We start from the raw sequence: 13,144 nt of genomic DNA on the forward strand, positions 1-13,144 counted from the left end.
CCAGGAATGTGCACCTGTTATTGGGGGGCAGCTGCCAGCCCACCCGCCCCGCCCCTGGGACTTGATCCCGCCCCGAGCAACTGCCAAAGCCTGCCACCCACAGATGACAGACAACACTTCAGTTGTATAAATCGTCTTTAATTGAGAAACCGTGGAGTAGAGACCCGGTCCCCTGGGAGCAGATCCAGGCGATGGGTGGAGCCTGAGAGGGGTCTGTGTGGGTGAGGGGAGCATCCACCCCTCTTAGGACAAGCCAGAAGTAAAAAGAGCCTGAGGAAAGGCAACCTGCCTCTGAGTCCTAGCCCTTCCCTTTAGTGCCTCCTCAGTCTACTCTGCCCAAGTCTGCCACCACCCAGAGAATCCCTCCCAGTTCACTGATGGGCTTCTGATCTTTTTCAGGCCTGCCCCCAGCTCTCTGCATTTTTTCAGAAAAATCTAGTCAGGTCCTTTTTGGGTACCTAAAACTCAGCTGAGGTTATAAACTCTAAGGTAATAAAGCAAGTTTTATTCAGTTAGAAGCGTGTGGGGGTGTATGAGGTTTAGAACCCAAGAGGCCCTCACCCTCCTTAGCCTGATCTGTAGGGGAGAAGGGTGGGGCTTATTGCTGAACTGGGGTCTCCTCACTGTGGGTGGGTGGGAGTCAAGGCTATGTCACATTTGTCTTTTTTATTCCAGACCTATTACCCCAAAGACCTCAGCTTTAAAGGGGACCTGGAAGGAATTCCTGCTGAGGTAGCCACGTGTTCATATCCCCTCAACCCAGGCACAGGTCCAATCACGCCATGGTTCTGGTCCCTTCCCCATCCTAGCTGCCCTACTATGAGCCAGGGATTCCTTCCGAAACTCCTTTGCCCTTCCTCAGACTCTGTTTCCCAACAGGACCCCAACTGAGCTGTAGGAACTAGAAACTGCATGTAAAAGTAAGGTTAGCATTCTACAGGAAGACTAAGAATTTTAGAAAATTATCTAGGAAAAACAAGAAATGGTTCTTGATCCATCTAGAACTTAGTTTTCTGTGAATCATAGCTGGGTCCTTTCTAGAGCTCATGCGTAACAGTTATCACTAGAGAAGGTGGGAATGTGGGTCTAGAACTTACTCTAGAGCAATAATATGGCTATATAGGCCCCCCGTTCCATCCTGAAGGAAAGGGCTGAGAGCGCTGGTCTATGTCCTAGAGCTAAGATTCAGAAGGAAGTATGGCTCCATATGTGTCTAGAACACCATGCTCTAGAATTGGGTGTCTCTGGGATAAGAAAGTTCAAACTGTGGTGATCTGAGACTGGTCCCAGTTCAGGCCAAGGCCAAAAGCTGGATGGGGCTCAAATCCAGCTCTCTCCTTTGAAGTCAGGGGTCCATCTGGGTCAAGGACAGAAGCCTGATGGATCCAGAACAGAGCCTGGCAGCATGCCTGTGTTCCAGCACAGAGCCTGAGTGCAGAAGTAGCCCTGGCTGGAGTGCCTTGTGTTCTGGAACCTGTCTGGAACAAGGCAGAAGGTGGAGTAGAGAAAGAAGGAATGATCCTGAGCGCCAGTGGACCTACAGATCTATGGCTCAGTGGCAATGAAAAGGGCAAAGGGTTCCAGGAACCGGCTGAGCCCGGGATGGGGAGGATTTATGTTCTGGTTCTGTCAGTTTTAGAATCCCCAGCGCCATCTCAGAAAAAGGGTTTGGAGGGACGAGTATGGAAGAAAAGAAGTGATCAGCCAGGACCATTTCCAGACATCTTCCTCTCTGACCCCCAACCCTGGGCCTCAGAGTCTGAGGGTCTCAGCAGGCCCAGAAGTCACAGTGGCCCCTAGGCTCCCTCGGGGCAGAGCACCTGGTGGGACCTGGCTGCACAGGGTATGAGTGTGGCAGCAGTGGTGAGAGCAGGGCCGGAAGCAGGGCTGGGAGACAGGCTGTGGTGTGGCTGGCTCTGTGCAAGTGTGGGGAGCCTCCAGTCCCGGGACGACACTTCAGGGGGCAGGGGAAATGGAAGGGGAGGTCTCAGGGACACTGTGGAGAGAAGGCTCCCGGTACATGGCCACTGTGAAGGGGGAGAGAGGAGCAGGAAGGAGAGTTAGGCACCCAGAGAGCTCTGAATAGGCTCCGTTCCCCTCCATGCAGCCTCTGGGAACCCCAACCCACAAAAGGAGATCTCCCCAAATCCCTCAAAGCCAAAGTCTTCCTGGCTTGGCCTGTCATAACAGGTATCTTCTTAAAACACTTATAACCCTTGAGCTGTATGTCATTAAATGTCCATGTCAAGGTCAATACCCTCCCATGTGGCCTGCCTCTTCCCAGAGGGTCCATACTCACCCTCCAGGAGCTTGGGCACAAAGTGGGCAGCTGCCTTGGTCTTCTTGACTCGATTTCCCTTCATGACTCGGCCCTCTTTGTCCAGGCCCAGATACCAGGCCCGTCCAGAACGGCGCTGGCGATAGAGAGCAGAGGCGTACAGGACATAGTAATTCTCAAAGACGCACTCCTTAAAGCGACACTCAGCTGTGAAATGCGGCTGAGGAGACAAAGACCCAGAAAGGCACACACGGACAGAGAGACAAAAAAACACATCACTGGACTAGAAGAGAGCCCTGGGAAGAACAAGGCAGGATGCAGTCCATACATTTGAGGTGAGGAGAACCAACTTCTGAGTCCATGCAGGAACTGGGACAAAAGGAGGATGAGAAAGAGTCTGGTGGCCCCCAAAGGCCAGGAACTAGACTTCTGGGGGTCTGGAATAAAAAGATACATTCTCTCTAATCTACTCCACTCCCAACCTCTCACCATCCAGGGGACCTGGAGGGAATTCCTGCTTGGAGGAATTCCAGAATCCTTTCCCAATATCCCAAATGACTCTGGGATAGTGAGTAATAATGAAGTCTCGAGGAGGTAGGAGGAGACACGGGGACCAAGGCAGCTGCCCACTTCGGACATTCAAAGAGCCTGGGGGCACACGGGGGGCTGTTCAAGGAGGAGAGATTAAAGGGACTCTAGAGTAGATGCCCCTGAGTGGGCAGTGAGGACAGGGTGTCAGCAAGAGCTGGAGGGAGACAGAGCTCTGAGCTGCAAAATACCTGTAGTTGGGAAGTCTGTCCTAGAGGAGTCCCCAGACCCCAGGCCACTCCACCCCCTTGTCTCACCGAGCTGTAGAGCAGCCCCTCAGCGTTCATGGCCATGTAGTGACCCAGCTTGGCACTCTGGATGGTGACTACTCGCAGCCCCACAGGGATCAGGTTGAAGTGGGCTGGGGGTAGAGAGAAGGAGCCTCAGTACCCCAGACCTCCAACTCCTATCTGAGCACACACACACACACACCCATTCCAGTTCCAGCTCTTCCCTTGGGAGTCAAAGAGCCAATGGATCCTGAAGCGGGAATAGTATTGTCATGGCCTGTGCCCGCTCTCCCCCTTCCCACCAGGCAGCTGGCTTCCCCTCTCACTGAAAGAGCTGGTGTCCTCTGGGGTGCCCTGGATGCTCCCGTCGGGATTCGCCTGGAGGTAGAAACCCTGGCGGCAGAAGAGTTTGGTGACGATGCCTTTGAGCTGAGGTTCTGGAGAGAGAGACATTCATCTTGGAACATGACATCTCTGTTCCCAGAAACATTCCTACACTTGGCGGGATCAGAGGAGAGAAAGAAAGAGGATGGAGGGAAGGAAGAGGGTCGGTCCCAGGGCCCTCCCAGCAAGCTCTTTCCCACCTCTCTCAGATGCCAGAGGAAGCTGGGGTGTGGGTCCCTTCTGCTGCCTCTAACCAGTTTTCAGTTTAATTTATTGAAATTTATTTAAAGGCTTAATTCCTACCCTACAGCGCAACCACAAGGGGGGGAGGGGAGAAGAGGGAAGAGGAGGGCAGAGATACACGGAAAGGCAGAGGACAGAGGGAGACCGGCAGGCCTGCTGAAAGGGCAGTGTGTGCGCGAGTGTGGGGGCAGTAAGGTGACCACAGGGTAGGGGCGCCTCCTCAGGGTTGGGGGTGGGACTGGGTCTGACGCTGACTCAGCACCTGCTGCTGCGGCTGCCGTTTGCTTGGCGCGGGCCTCCCCTTGGCCTGGCGCCGGTCTGTCTGACACTGACCCATCTGTCTGTCTGTCTGTCTGTCTGTCACTCTACTGGCTCGCGGGGGCCCAGCCCTCCCTGAGGCTCAGCCTCTCCCCTTCAGCCAGGTAACCCGCCTGGGATGGGGGACATCCGGTACCACACCAAGGAAATGGGGGAGGGGGCCGGGAAGCTGGCGAGGCAGGCTGAATCACGTGGGGACCCGGTCCCACTCAAAGGGTGGGCTGCGGACCGTACCACTACGGGGGGCGGGGGGGGGGGGGGGCGACGGCCCGGGGGGGGGGGGGGTGGGGGCGGTCTCTCCCTAGGGGAGCTGGGAGCGGGGGAGAGAGAGGCCAGAGGGACTCCCTGACTGTCGCACCTGGACGGGGACCACATGCCAACCCTCACAACTCTAGTCCCCCGAGGCTTGCTCCCGGTCGACTTCCCGGTACCCCCTCGTAGGTGGTACGACCCTCAGTCTCCGTGTGGGTCTCCAGCCGTGTACTGTGTCTGAGTTCCTCATAGCAGAGGGTCCCCTGAGCCCGTGAGGCCCGATTTTGGAGTCGCGTAGGGGGTCACCGGGCGGGGGGGATGCCCAGCTCCTTTCTTGGAGCGCAGGTCACAGGAGGAGGGCGCACAGAGAGGCGGGCTGGAGAGGTAGCTGCAAGGACACCCGGGGGAGAGCTGGGGAGATTGGCGCCGAGCCAGGCAAGCTCGGCCAGGAGGAACGGAGCCAAAGCTCGGAGGAGCGGGAGCACCGCGGCGGGGGCGGGGCTGCCGGAGCCGCAGAAACCCTCGGGGTGACCCAGGGGTCCGGAACCCCCAGGCCCCTCCACTCGGGATTGAAAGAATCGCGATAGCCGGCACGTAGGCGGAGGATGGTGGGGGTGGGGACTCGTGTTGGGTACGGGGTGGGGGCGGCGGCGAGAAGGAGCTGCCAAGCTTCGGGGCACCCGGCTTAGCCCCTCGTGCCTTCCCCTTGCCCTCGAAAGCAAGGAGACTCGGGGTTACGGGCGAAAGAAAAGGGAAACTGAGGCATCGTCTGGCTGAGAGCTGGTGGCCCGGGCCCACCCCCTTTCATTTTCGGGAGCTCCCCCACTTCGGTCAGGCCCCGCTCTTCGGGAGTCCCTGGCCTCAACCTCCCAGGCAGAGAGACCCCAGGCTTGGAGACCCTGCCCCAGCCACTCACCCGGGCCGCGGTCCGTCCGCGCGGGCCGCCCCCCGCACAGTCGCACCTTGGACAGCAGGATGAGCAGCTGCTTCTGGCAAAGGGACTTGGTGCCGCGGGGACACACGCGCCGCTGCGCCGACACGGGCCGGCTGCCCCCGGGCTCGCGGACCTCCCGCTTCTGCCGGATCAGGCTACTGGCCAGTGCCGCCATGGCGCCCCGGGAGGAGACACCCCCAAACCGGCGGGCGCCCGGAGCGCGCTGGGCACCCCCTCCCCCAGAGAAGCCCGCTCGCTCACCAGGACATGCTCTGGACGCTCCGGTCCCGACTCACCGCCCTACCCGCAGGACCTGAGGATAAACCCTAGAGGACCCCCACCCCAGGCGCCAGCTCCCACCCTTGGGCCTCCTACTAGCTTCGTGGGACTCAGCAGCCTATTTACCTCTCAATGGACCCCACCCTCGACTTTTGCCCCCTACAGAAAACTCTCCCCTTCTCTAGTCTCCAGTGTCCCTGTCCCCCACTAACCTTATCCCAAAGGGAAGACCCTCAGATTTTCCAAGATGTGGTTCCAATATCCCCAGGCACCTTTCCACCCTTTCTCCAGGCCCCCTGTTCCTGACAAAGCCACTCTTATAATCTTAAGGGTGTGGGTCCTTAGCTTTGGAGATATTCGCTCACCCCACTCTTGCTGGGGTGCTGCCAATGTCAGCGAAGAACCCAACCTTGGTTCCTTTTCCTTGGCTACTCTCTTTTTTCACTGAAATCCCCCAAAAACTATGTCTCGAGATATTCAGACTGTCCCCATTCAGCAAGCAGAGGTTCCCAGACCCTGTCTCTGGACAAACCCAGTATTTACCAAGTCACCCCCATTTCTAGTGGCAGAGGGTTCCAGGTGCTGAGCCCCCTTTCTCACCTTGTTACCCTCCACTCCTTTTGAAGTCACCTCCAAACCCTCCCTTCCTAGTGGTTACACCAGGTGGTTGTCTGGAGGGCCCTCTGTCACCTCGGAATAAGAAGCATAGGTTTTGGGGTTTGGGGTGTTTTTTTTTTTTTTTTCTGACAGCCCCTTAATTTCCTCAGAGACAGCTGGTACTGTTTAGATCCCACGCCCTCCAATCCAACCAGCCCCCCAGGAGAGGAGTGCACCCACGTTGTCACGGGTCCCCAAATGTGAACAGACCCCCTATAAGTCAGAGCGCATCCCAGCTGTCTGCGACAGGGCTTCCTCTTCCTCCCGGGGACTGCCTACAGCACCCCCTGTTCCTTCCCCGACGCCCCTCAACCTGTCCTGTCTTGTCAATCCGGCGACGGCTGGCGCTGGCTCCGGTTCCAGGCTCCTCCCTCTCTGTACCCCGCAAACGGGGCTTCCCCCCACGCCCGGCTAGGCGTCCCAGACCCCAGGAAGGAGTGAGGGTGTCTCCGCAGAGTGCCCTGGTCCGGCGAAGTGAGCACTGGGCCTGGCGGCTGGACAGCGCAGCGGCGGCAGCGGCGGTGGGAAGCTGAGGCGGTGGCGGCGGCGACAGCAGCTCCCCCTCCTCCGAGAGCCGGCCCGGGGGCGGGGCAGGGGGCGGAGACGCCGGGAAAGGCCGGGGCGGGGTGGGGGGGGTGGGGAGCTGGGCGTGCGGAACCCCGGGGTTCCTTGGAGGCAGGGAGTGGGGACGGTCTTAGAGGCAGCCGGAGCCGCCTGTCTCGGGCTTCGGAGGAGGAGGGACAAATAGGCGACTCCACAGAAGGCAAATCTGCACGAGGGGAGAGCTTGGGCTTAGGTAGATGGAATGGTGAGAATGGAGAAAGAGACCGTACTGCCCGGGATCGAGGACAGCTCTGGATGAGGAAAGTGGGGGGAGTAACTGAAAAGATAGCGAGGTGGCGAGGACTAGCCTGGGGTGAAATCCGGCCTGCTTAATATCTCTGCTTTTGTGTGAACCAAATTGGTCAGTCCCTGGTCTCCATACCTCTCTCCTTTTCACGTCTTTTTTCAGCAAATATATTACCCCTATTGACCCCTAAGAGAAAAGACCATAAGCACTGGGGGGAGATGGATGCCAGAGGTTGCACCGGGGCAAGAAGGGTGCTGGCCACAGATGTGGAAAGTGGAGAGGCCGGAATGGAAAGACCTGTGCCAGGGATGGTGCGGGAGGAGGGTGGGAAGATGGGGAAGAACCAGACAGGAGGCCTTCTAGAACCCGGGTTCTTCGGGCCCAAGGGGTTCAGCCTGTCTCCCAGGTGAAGGGAGAGCAGTCCCCTCAACACCCCGCTGGCCAACAGAAGCACCTTCCACGTTAGTACGAACAGCGTGTTTAATGGGACCCGGCTCCCACGCCGGCTAAGCCGCCCCCCTTACGCGCAGCCTTGGCCTCCTCCACAGCGGCGCGCAGGGCCCGGGCAGGGTCCCCGCGAAGCAGGGCCAACGCCCCGAGCAGCGAAGCGGCGCCGTCCCCCGCACGGAGCTTTTGGCCACTCAGAAAATAGTGGGGAAGCGTCCGCGCCTCGAGTACTCGGCCCAGTTCATCCAGCAGCCCGAGGCAGCAGGCGCCCGCATTTTCGGGCCGCGCCAGATAGAGCGCGGGCAGCCGCTCGCACGCCCAGTAGAGCAACGTCCGCAGGAGGTAGGGCGCCGCGGCCCGGGTCCCCGCCACCAGCGGGCGCAGCAGCGCCTGGGCCGCCGCGTGAGCTTGCAGCAGCGGAGCGGGTATGCGCGCCTTGAGCGCCAGCTCCTGGCGGGCGAAGCAGAGCTGCCAGCCGGAGGCGCCCGGCCGCTCGGTTTGGCCGCCGCCGCCGGGCACCAGGTAGAAGGAGGACGACTCCGAGGCCAGCGGGCCGGCCCACGAGTGGCTCCGAGCCCCCTGGGGCCAGCCGGCCACAGACACCACGGGGATCAGGTCGAAAAGCAGGAGGCGGCGCGGGGGCCCGGGCGTAGCCAGGAGGATGGTAGTGAACCCTGCGTGGCGGGCTGCGTGGACCAAGCGCGGGGCACCCGGGACCGGGAAGAGGGACTCAGCGACCGCAGCCAGCGAAGCAAAGAACCAAGCAGCCACCTGGGCGGGGCACAAGGTGGGCCATGCCTCTCGAGCCTCCGACAGCTGTGGCGCTGGGCTAACATCGGCTGCTTTGGTGACGTCATCATTCGTTTCTTCCGATGGTGAGGGAAAGCCAATATCGGTTAGGTTTTGCTGGGGTGACTCCGGGACTGAAACATTACTAGGTGATTTTCTCAAAGACTCGTGTGCCTCAGGCTCAGTGATGTCACCGTGTGGCTGGTCCACGGAGCTTTGCGGGTCCCGGGGACTCTCTCTGCTATCAGTTGGATGGATCCAATCACGTCCTTCCGGGACTGGGGGTCCTAGGCAATCCTGCCATGCTTCCCGGACCGAGGTTCCGCGTACCTGCTCCGGGAGGCAGAGCCATGCGTAACAGGATCTCATGTCCAGTTGCAGCTCCTGCCCAGTGCCATCTAAAGAAAACACGGGCACCAGGAGTGTGAAGCCAGCATCGTAGTGAGGTCCCCGAGTGTAGGGACCAAGAGGTGCAGGCCCCAAATCCAGGGAGCCCTCTCGAATCCCACCACGAAGCAGCAGGAGCTCTGTCTGGGGAGGAAAGCGAGGGTCCCTGCGGTGAATGAGACCTAAGGGAAGAGTAGGGATCGTGAAGACATGATCCAGAGCCCAGGATAGGATGGGGTGGAGCTGAGAGCAGCAAGAGGGTTACTTACTAAGCAAAGAGAACACAAAATCCTTGGCCTGGAGGAGATCTGGTCCTGGCTTGGGCCCATCACTCCAACTCTCCTGCACACCCAGCTCCTGGATCAGCTGGGTTAGTTCTTGCAGCTGCGCTCCAGAGCAGAAGTCGATGTCTGTGAGCGGCCGGGCTGGGGCTGGGGGCGGTGGGCCCCACCAGGGAGCATTCCCCCAGACTGCAGAAGCCATGTGGCTCTATTGTTTGGGGGCTAGGAAATACACGTACAGGGGGAAGCCCAGAAGCGTTGTTCCTTCTGCTGTGGAAAACTCGCCCCTCCGTTCTTTTCTCTTCCTGAGATCGAGAGGGTGCCCAAGACACAATCTGCCAATGGGTCTGCAGATGAAGGGCTCTAAATTTAGTCTTGAAAGCAAACGAATACCTCCTCTGTCCTTGCCCTTTTCTCATATGCTAGTCCCCACCCCCAAGAACCGATTCACCTGACTCAGCAGGTTAAAAGTGGCTGTTTGGCCCCTCCTTCGGAATGCAATATCCTCCTTCGCCGCCCCCTGTCTACCTCCCCTTACCTCTTTTTTGGAAGAGGCTAGTGGTTTGCTCTTCCCTCTTAGGGGTAGCTGCAAGGTCTGAAAAGAAAATGGTTAGAAGATTCAACAGGTAACTTCTTCCTGCTGCTCACGAGGCTACGCCCCTACGTTACAACTACTCCCCTTTCTGGAGGTGGTTCCGGACCAGCCCAGCCTCCAGTCAGAGTTCAATCTCTCCTTTGGCTCTGGAGAGATCTCCTGGCTATCTTGGGAGTTGTAGTTTGTCTTCCAAGCTACCAGGGCATTAGAGCCACGCCCCCAGATCCTTTCCTGTTCCGTTGAAATAGTGCCTGATGGAAGTTGTAGTTTCTATGGAAATAAACTATAGTGTGTCTTTCCAAGGCCAGGTCAATTGCAAACATTCCTTGGACTTAGAGACATAATAGGATGGATCCAAATAGCAAATGATAATGAGGCACATAACCTAGGGCCTGAGGGAGTAGAGGTGCCCTGGTAACTTAAATCTAGAAGAATCCTTGCATGCAATTACTGCTAGCCTAGGAAGGTACCACATGACTTGTCCAAGGTCAACACCGAGCAAGAGAGGAGTTGGAAAGGGGTTTCCCGACTGGGATGAATCTCTTTGGAATCAGTGGAGGTAATGTTAGACAAGAACACGTAGGTAGTGATGACTCAGGGATGGACATCCAAAGGGACATATTAGTGATGTCCACCTCAGACACACGAATGGTATCAGGGCAAACACTTTGGAATCTCGCAGCTCAGGTGTGTATACTGAAGAGTTACCAGGGCTGAAAATCAAGACCAGAGGAAACTCCCAGGTGGGCTGGGGCAGGGCAATGAGAAATTAATAGGGGAAGAAAATTGCTTTCAGCGACCAGTGCTATAATGGACACAGCTTAAGTCCAGGATGAAACTAGGAGCCAGAATAATAGGGCAGAAAGATAGGTAACCAAAGACAAGCTCATGGATTAGACCAGTGCATGCTGGACCAGGAAATTCTTATATTCCTTTTTCCCATGGGTCTGTCTCCACAGTGAACTAGGGCTAAGTCCATGGGCAAGAAAGTGGGCAAGTGGAGACACTTAGAACAAATCAGAGGCCTGTTCAGCAACTCAACGGACATGAATTTGAGCAAACTCTGGGAGATAGTGAAGGACAGGGAAGCCTGGCATGATGCAGTCCATGGGGTCACAAAGAAGTCAGACATGACTTTAGCGACTAAACAACAAAAGGAGGGGACCCTCAGAATCCAGGGCCCAGTTTGGGGAGCCTAAAATTCAGGAGTTCCTAGTCACTGACAAAGAGAGGTCTTCTCCCTCTGTTACCAAGAGCCCCAAACACAGCCCAGAACCGGGAAGGCAAATTTCCATACAACAGGTTGTGACCCAAGAGACCAGATCAGGAAAACTGAAGCCTGGGCTCTTTCTCACAGTCTGGGGAAATCAAGCATTGGGCGTCCATTCCTACATCTTAACCTCCTCCCTAGATGGTGGCTTCTGAACCACCCTAAAAACAACTAATTTCTCTGGGCCTCTTAAAGCTCCCTGAAAGTGAAAGTGACAGTCGCTCAGTGTGTCTGACTCTTTGCAACCCCATGGACTATACGGTCCATGGAATTCTCCAGGCCAGAATACTGAAGTGGGTAGCCTTTCCCTTCTCCAGGGGATCTTCCCAACTCAGGGATCGAACCCAGGTCTCCCACATTGCAGGTGGATTCTTTACTACCTGAGCCACAAGGAAAGCCCATCTTAAAACTCCTATTGCTGTGGATGGCTGACAGGGAAATAAAGTTGCCCTGAACTCTAAAGCATTGCTCTCCAATAGCATTTTCCATGATGATGGAAATGTTCTAGATCTGTGCCGTCCAATACAGTAGCCAGTAGCTCTATGTGGCTATTGAGCACTTAGATCATGAGACTGAGGAACAGATTTTTTTTTTGGCTGTGCCTTGCAGCTTGTAGGATCTTAGTACTCCTGACCAGGGATTGAAGCCCAGCCACATCTGTGAAAGCGCTGAATCCTAACCACTGGACCTCCAGAGAACTCCCTGAGAACACTTTTTAACTTTACTTAATTTTAACTCATTTACATTCTAATAGGCATATTTGGCTAGTAGCTACTGTAATGGAAAATGCAGCTCTAGGGCCTTGGGGATAACAGCTTAAGGTAAGACAGTGACAGCAGGAAAGCTGGGAGTTTCATTCCTTATCCCCTACCTGAGGGGTGGGGTTGCTGTGGATGGCCTCAAATAACCACAGAACACTTCTCTTGCCTTTTTATTCTTCATGCACATTGGTCCCCTCTTTTTCTAAGTTTCTCATCACACACTGATATCCCCACGCCTTGGCCATCTCTGATGAGTTGTTGGATATCTCTTGGTGAAGGCGCCTGGGAGACAACGCTTCACACTTGTCCCTGCCTGCTCCCAACTGTCTCTGGCGGGCGTCAAAGACCACGTGCCCTACCCGGGTGCCTGACCCTGGGCAGTGGGGCTTCCATTTGGTTTTGGGAAGCATAGACATCTGGCGGTAGTTCTGGCAGGTTGCAGGAGCTGTGTCCATGGGGCGGTACACCCAGTCTTGGCTGCCTGCTCGCCGGGAGGGCGGTTGCAGCTCTATTAGCACAGGCACCTCTGAGAAGGTTTGTCGGTTACTGTAGACTACCTGGGCCTTGGCAGGGGAGGAGGGCTGGCTAGGTGGGACAGAAGCCCCTGGAACATGCTGCCCGGCATCATGCCTTCGAGGAATCTTCTCAGATATAAATGACTTCGGGGTCTGAAGTGGGCCCAAAACTTGGACACAGTCAGTTCCTGGAGGGTTGTTGTGGAGGACAGGATTGGGGACAAAGCACGAGTCCTCTTGGAGGCCTGATCCCTTGATAAAGTCCTGAGTCTTGGAGAAGCCAGAGTCTTGAGTAAGGGCTGGACCCTTCTGGGGGTCAGGATGTTGAGTAACTCCTGGGTGCTTGTGGAGGTTAGGGTTGTGGCAATGTTCTGGGATCCTGTAAAGTCCAGCATCTTGGGGAACATCACATCTTTTGACTTCGGTGACTTGGGTAAGGCCGAGATTCTTATGGAGGTCAGAATCTTGAGTAAGGTCTTGGCTCTTGTAAACTCCAGAATCTTGAGTAAGGCCTGGATTGTTGTAGTCTCCTGAGTCCTTATAGAGGCCAGGGGTTTGCACAAAGCCTGGGTTCTTATGGGGACCAGATTCCTGGGTAAGGCCTGAGTTCTTGTTGACTCCAGAGTCTTGGACAAAGCATGGACTCTTCTGTGGTTCAGAATCTTGGGTAAAGCCTAGACTCCTAGACACTCCTGGATCTTGGGCATTACTTGTACTCTTGTAACATCCAGAATCTTGAGAAGGGTGTGGGATACTATGTAGGCCAGTTTTTTGGGAGAGCTCTTGACTTCTATAGAAGTTTTGTTCTAGATTTCTACAGACTCCAGAGTCATGCCTAAAGCCTGAGCTCCTCTGAATGTCAGAAGTTTGAAGAAATGGTGTGTTCTTGTGGAGACCAGAAGGTTGGGTAAGATATGGGCTTCTAAAGAAACTTCCCTCTTGAGTAGAACTTATACTCTGGGAGCAAGAATCTGGTATAATGACTGAATCCTTGTGAAAGTCAGAGTCTTGGGAAAGGCTTGGATTCTTGCAGAGATGAGGGTCTTGGGTAAAGCCTGGGCTCTTGTGGAGGCCTGGATTTTGAGC

At 56.1% G+C, this 13,144-nt stretch overlaps 3 protein-coding genes across 8 annotated transcripts in view; all 3 read right to left on the reverse strand.

Moving 5' to 3' along the window:
• Positions 1–117: 117 nt before the first annotated feature.
• On the reverse strand, positions 118–8,829 carry FGF11 (fibroblast growth factor 11). 3 transcript variants are annotated; one of them, XM_040243503.1, is made up of 6 exons: positions 8,819–8,829; positions 5,210–5,941; positions 3,423–3,533; positions 3,124–3,227; positions 2,300–2,414; positions 118–2,027 (listed from the first exon to the last, which is right to left on the reverse strand). In XM_040243503.1, exons 2-6 carry the CDS (start codon positions 5,400–5,402, stop codon positions 1,957–1,959), a joined length of 594 nt encoding a protein of 197 aa, XP_040099437.1. In that variant the 5' UTR covers positions 5,403–5,941; positions 8,819–8,829; the 3' UTR covers positions 118–1,956. The 3 variants fall into 3 exon arrangements, with proteins under 3 accessions (XP_040099437.1, XP_040099436.1, XP_040099435.1); XM_040243502.1 differs by having other exon boundaries at positions 2,300–2,498; XM_040243501.1 differs by having other exon boundaries at positions 2,300–2,498; positions 3,058–3,227.
• Positions 6,815–9,657, reverse strand: TMEM102 (transmembrane protein 102). Of its 4 annotated transcripts, none has more exons than XM_040243495.1 (3): positions 9,456–9,657; positions 8,906–9,139; positions 6,815–8,818 (listed from the first exon to the last, which is right to left on the reverse strand). In XM_040243495.1, the coding sequence occupies exons 2-3, from the start codon at positions 9,117–9,119 to the stop codon at positions 7,494–7,496; spliced, it is 1,539 nt and encodes a 512-aa protein (XP_040099429.1). In that variant the 5' UTR covers positions 9,120–9,139; positions 9,456–9,657; the 3' UTR covers positions 6,815–7,493. The 4 variants fall into 4 exon arrangements, with proteins under 4 accessions (XP_040099429.1, XP_040099428.1, XP_040099430.1 ...); XM_040243494.1 differs by having other exon boundaries at positions 8,906–9,264; positions 9,456–9,656; XM_040243496.1 differs by having other exon boundaries at positions 6,815–8,647; positions 8,906–9,655.
• A 2,056-nt stretch (positions 9,658–11,713) lies between these two features.
• Positions 11,714–13,144, reverse strand: part of SPEM3 (SPEM family member 3) — a 3,873-nt gene continuing 2,442 nt past the window's right edge. Inside the window, exon 4 of the mRNA XM_040244441.1 lies at positions 11,714–13,131. Within this exon, the coding sequence (XP_040100375.1) occupies positions 11,714–13,131 (1,418 nt within the window). The remainder of the gene's footprint in view (positions 13,132–13,144) is intronic.

This window comes from Oryx dammah, unplaced genomic scaffold (assembly GCF_014754425.2).
Source record: "Oryx dammah isolate SB20612 unplaced genomic scaffold, SCBI_Odam_1.1 HiC_scaffold_8, whole genome shotgun sequence".
Classification (NCBI taxonomy): Eukaryota; Metazoa; Chordata; class Mammalia; order Artiodactyla; family Bovidae; genus Oryx; species Oryx dammah.

Excerpts from the sequence above, each read along its gene's own strand:
- FGF11 (XM_040243501.1), bottom strand. The coding sequence starts at position 5,402 with ATGGCGGCACTGGCCAGTAGCCTGATCCGGCAGAAGCGGGAGGTCCGC. Across the intron at positions 3,534-5,209 it reads GCGGACGGACCGCGGCCCGG|AACCTCAGCTCAAAGGCATC; the intron begins GTGAGTGGCTGG and ends CTCTCTCTCCAG. Across the intron at positions 3,228-3,422 it reads AGAGGACACCAGCTCTTTCA|CCCACTTCAACCTGATCCCT; the intron begins GTGAGAGGGGAA and ends CTCTACCCCCAG.
- TMEM102 (XM_040243495.1), bottom strand. The coding sequence starts at position 9,119 with ATGGCTTCTGCAGTCTGGGGGAATGCTCCCTGGTGGGGCCCACCGCCC. Across the intron at positions 8,819-8,905 it reads TTTTGTGTTCTCTTTGCTTA|GTCTCATTCACCGCAGGGAC; the intron begins GTAAGTAACCCT and ends CTCTTCCCTTAG.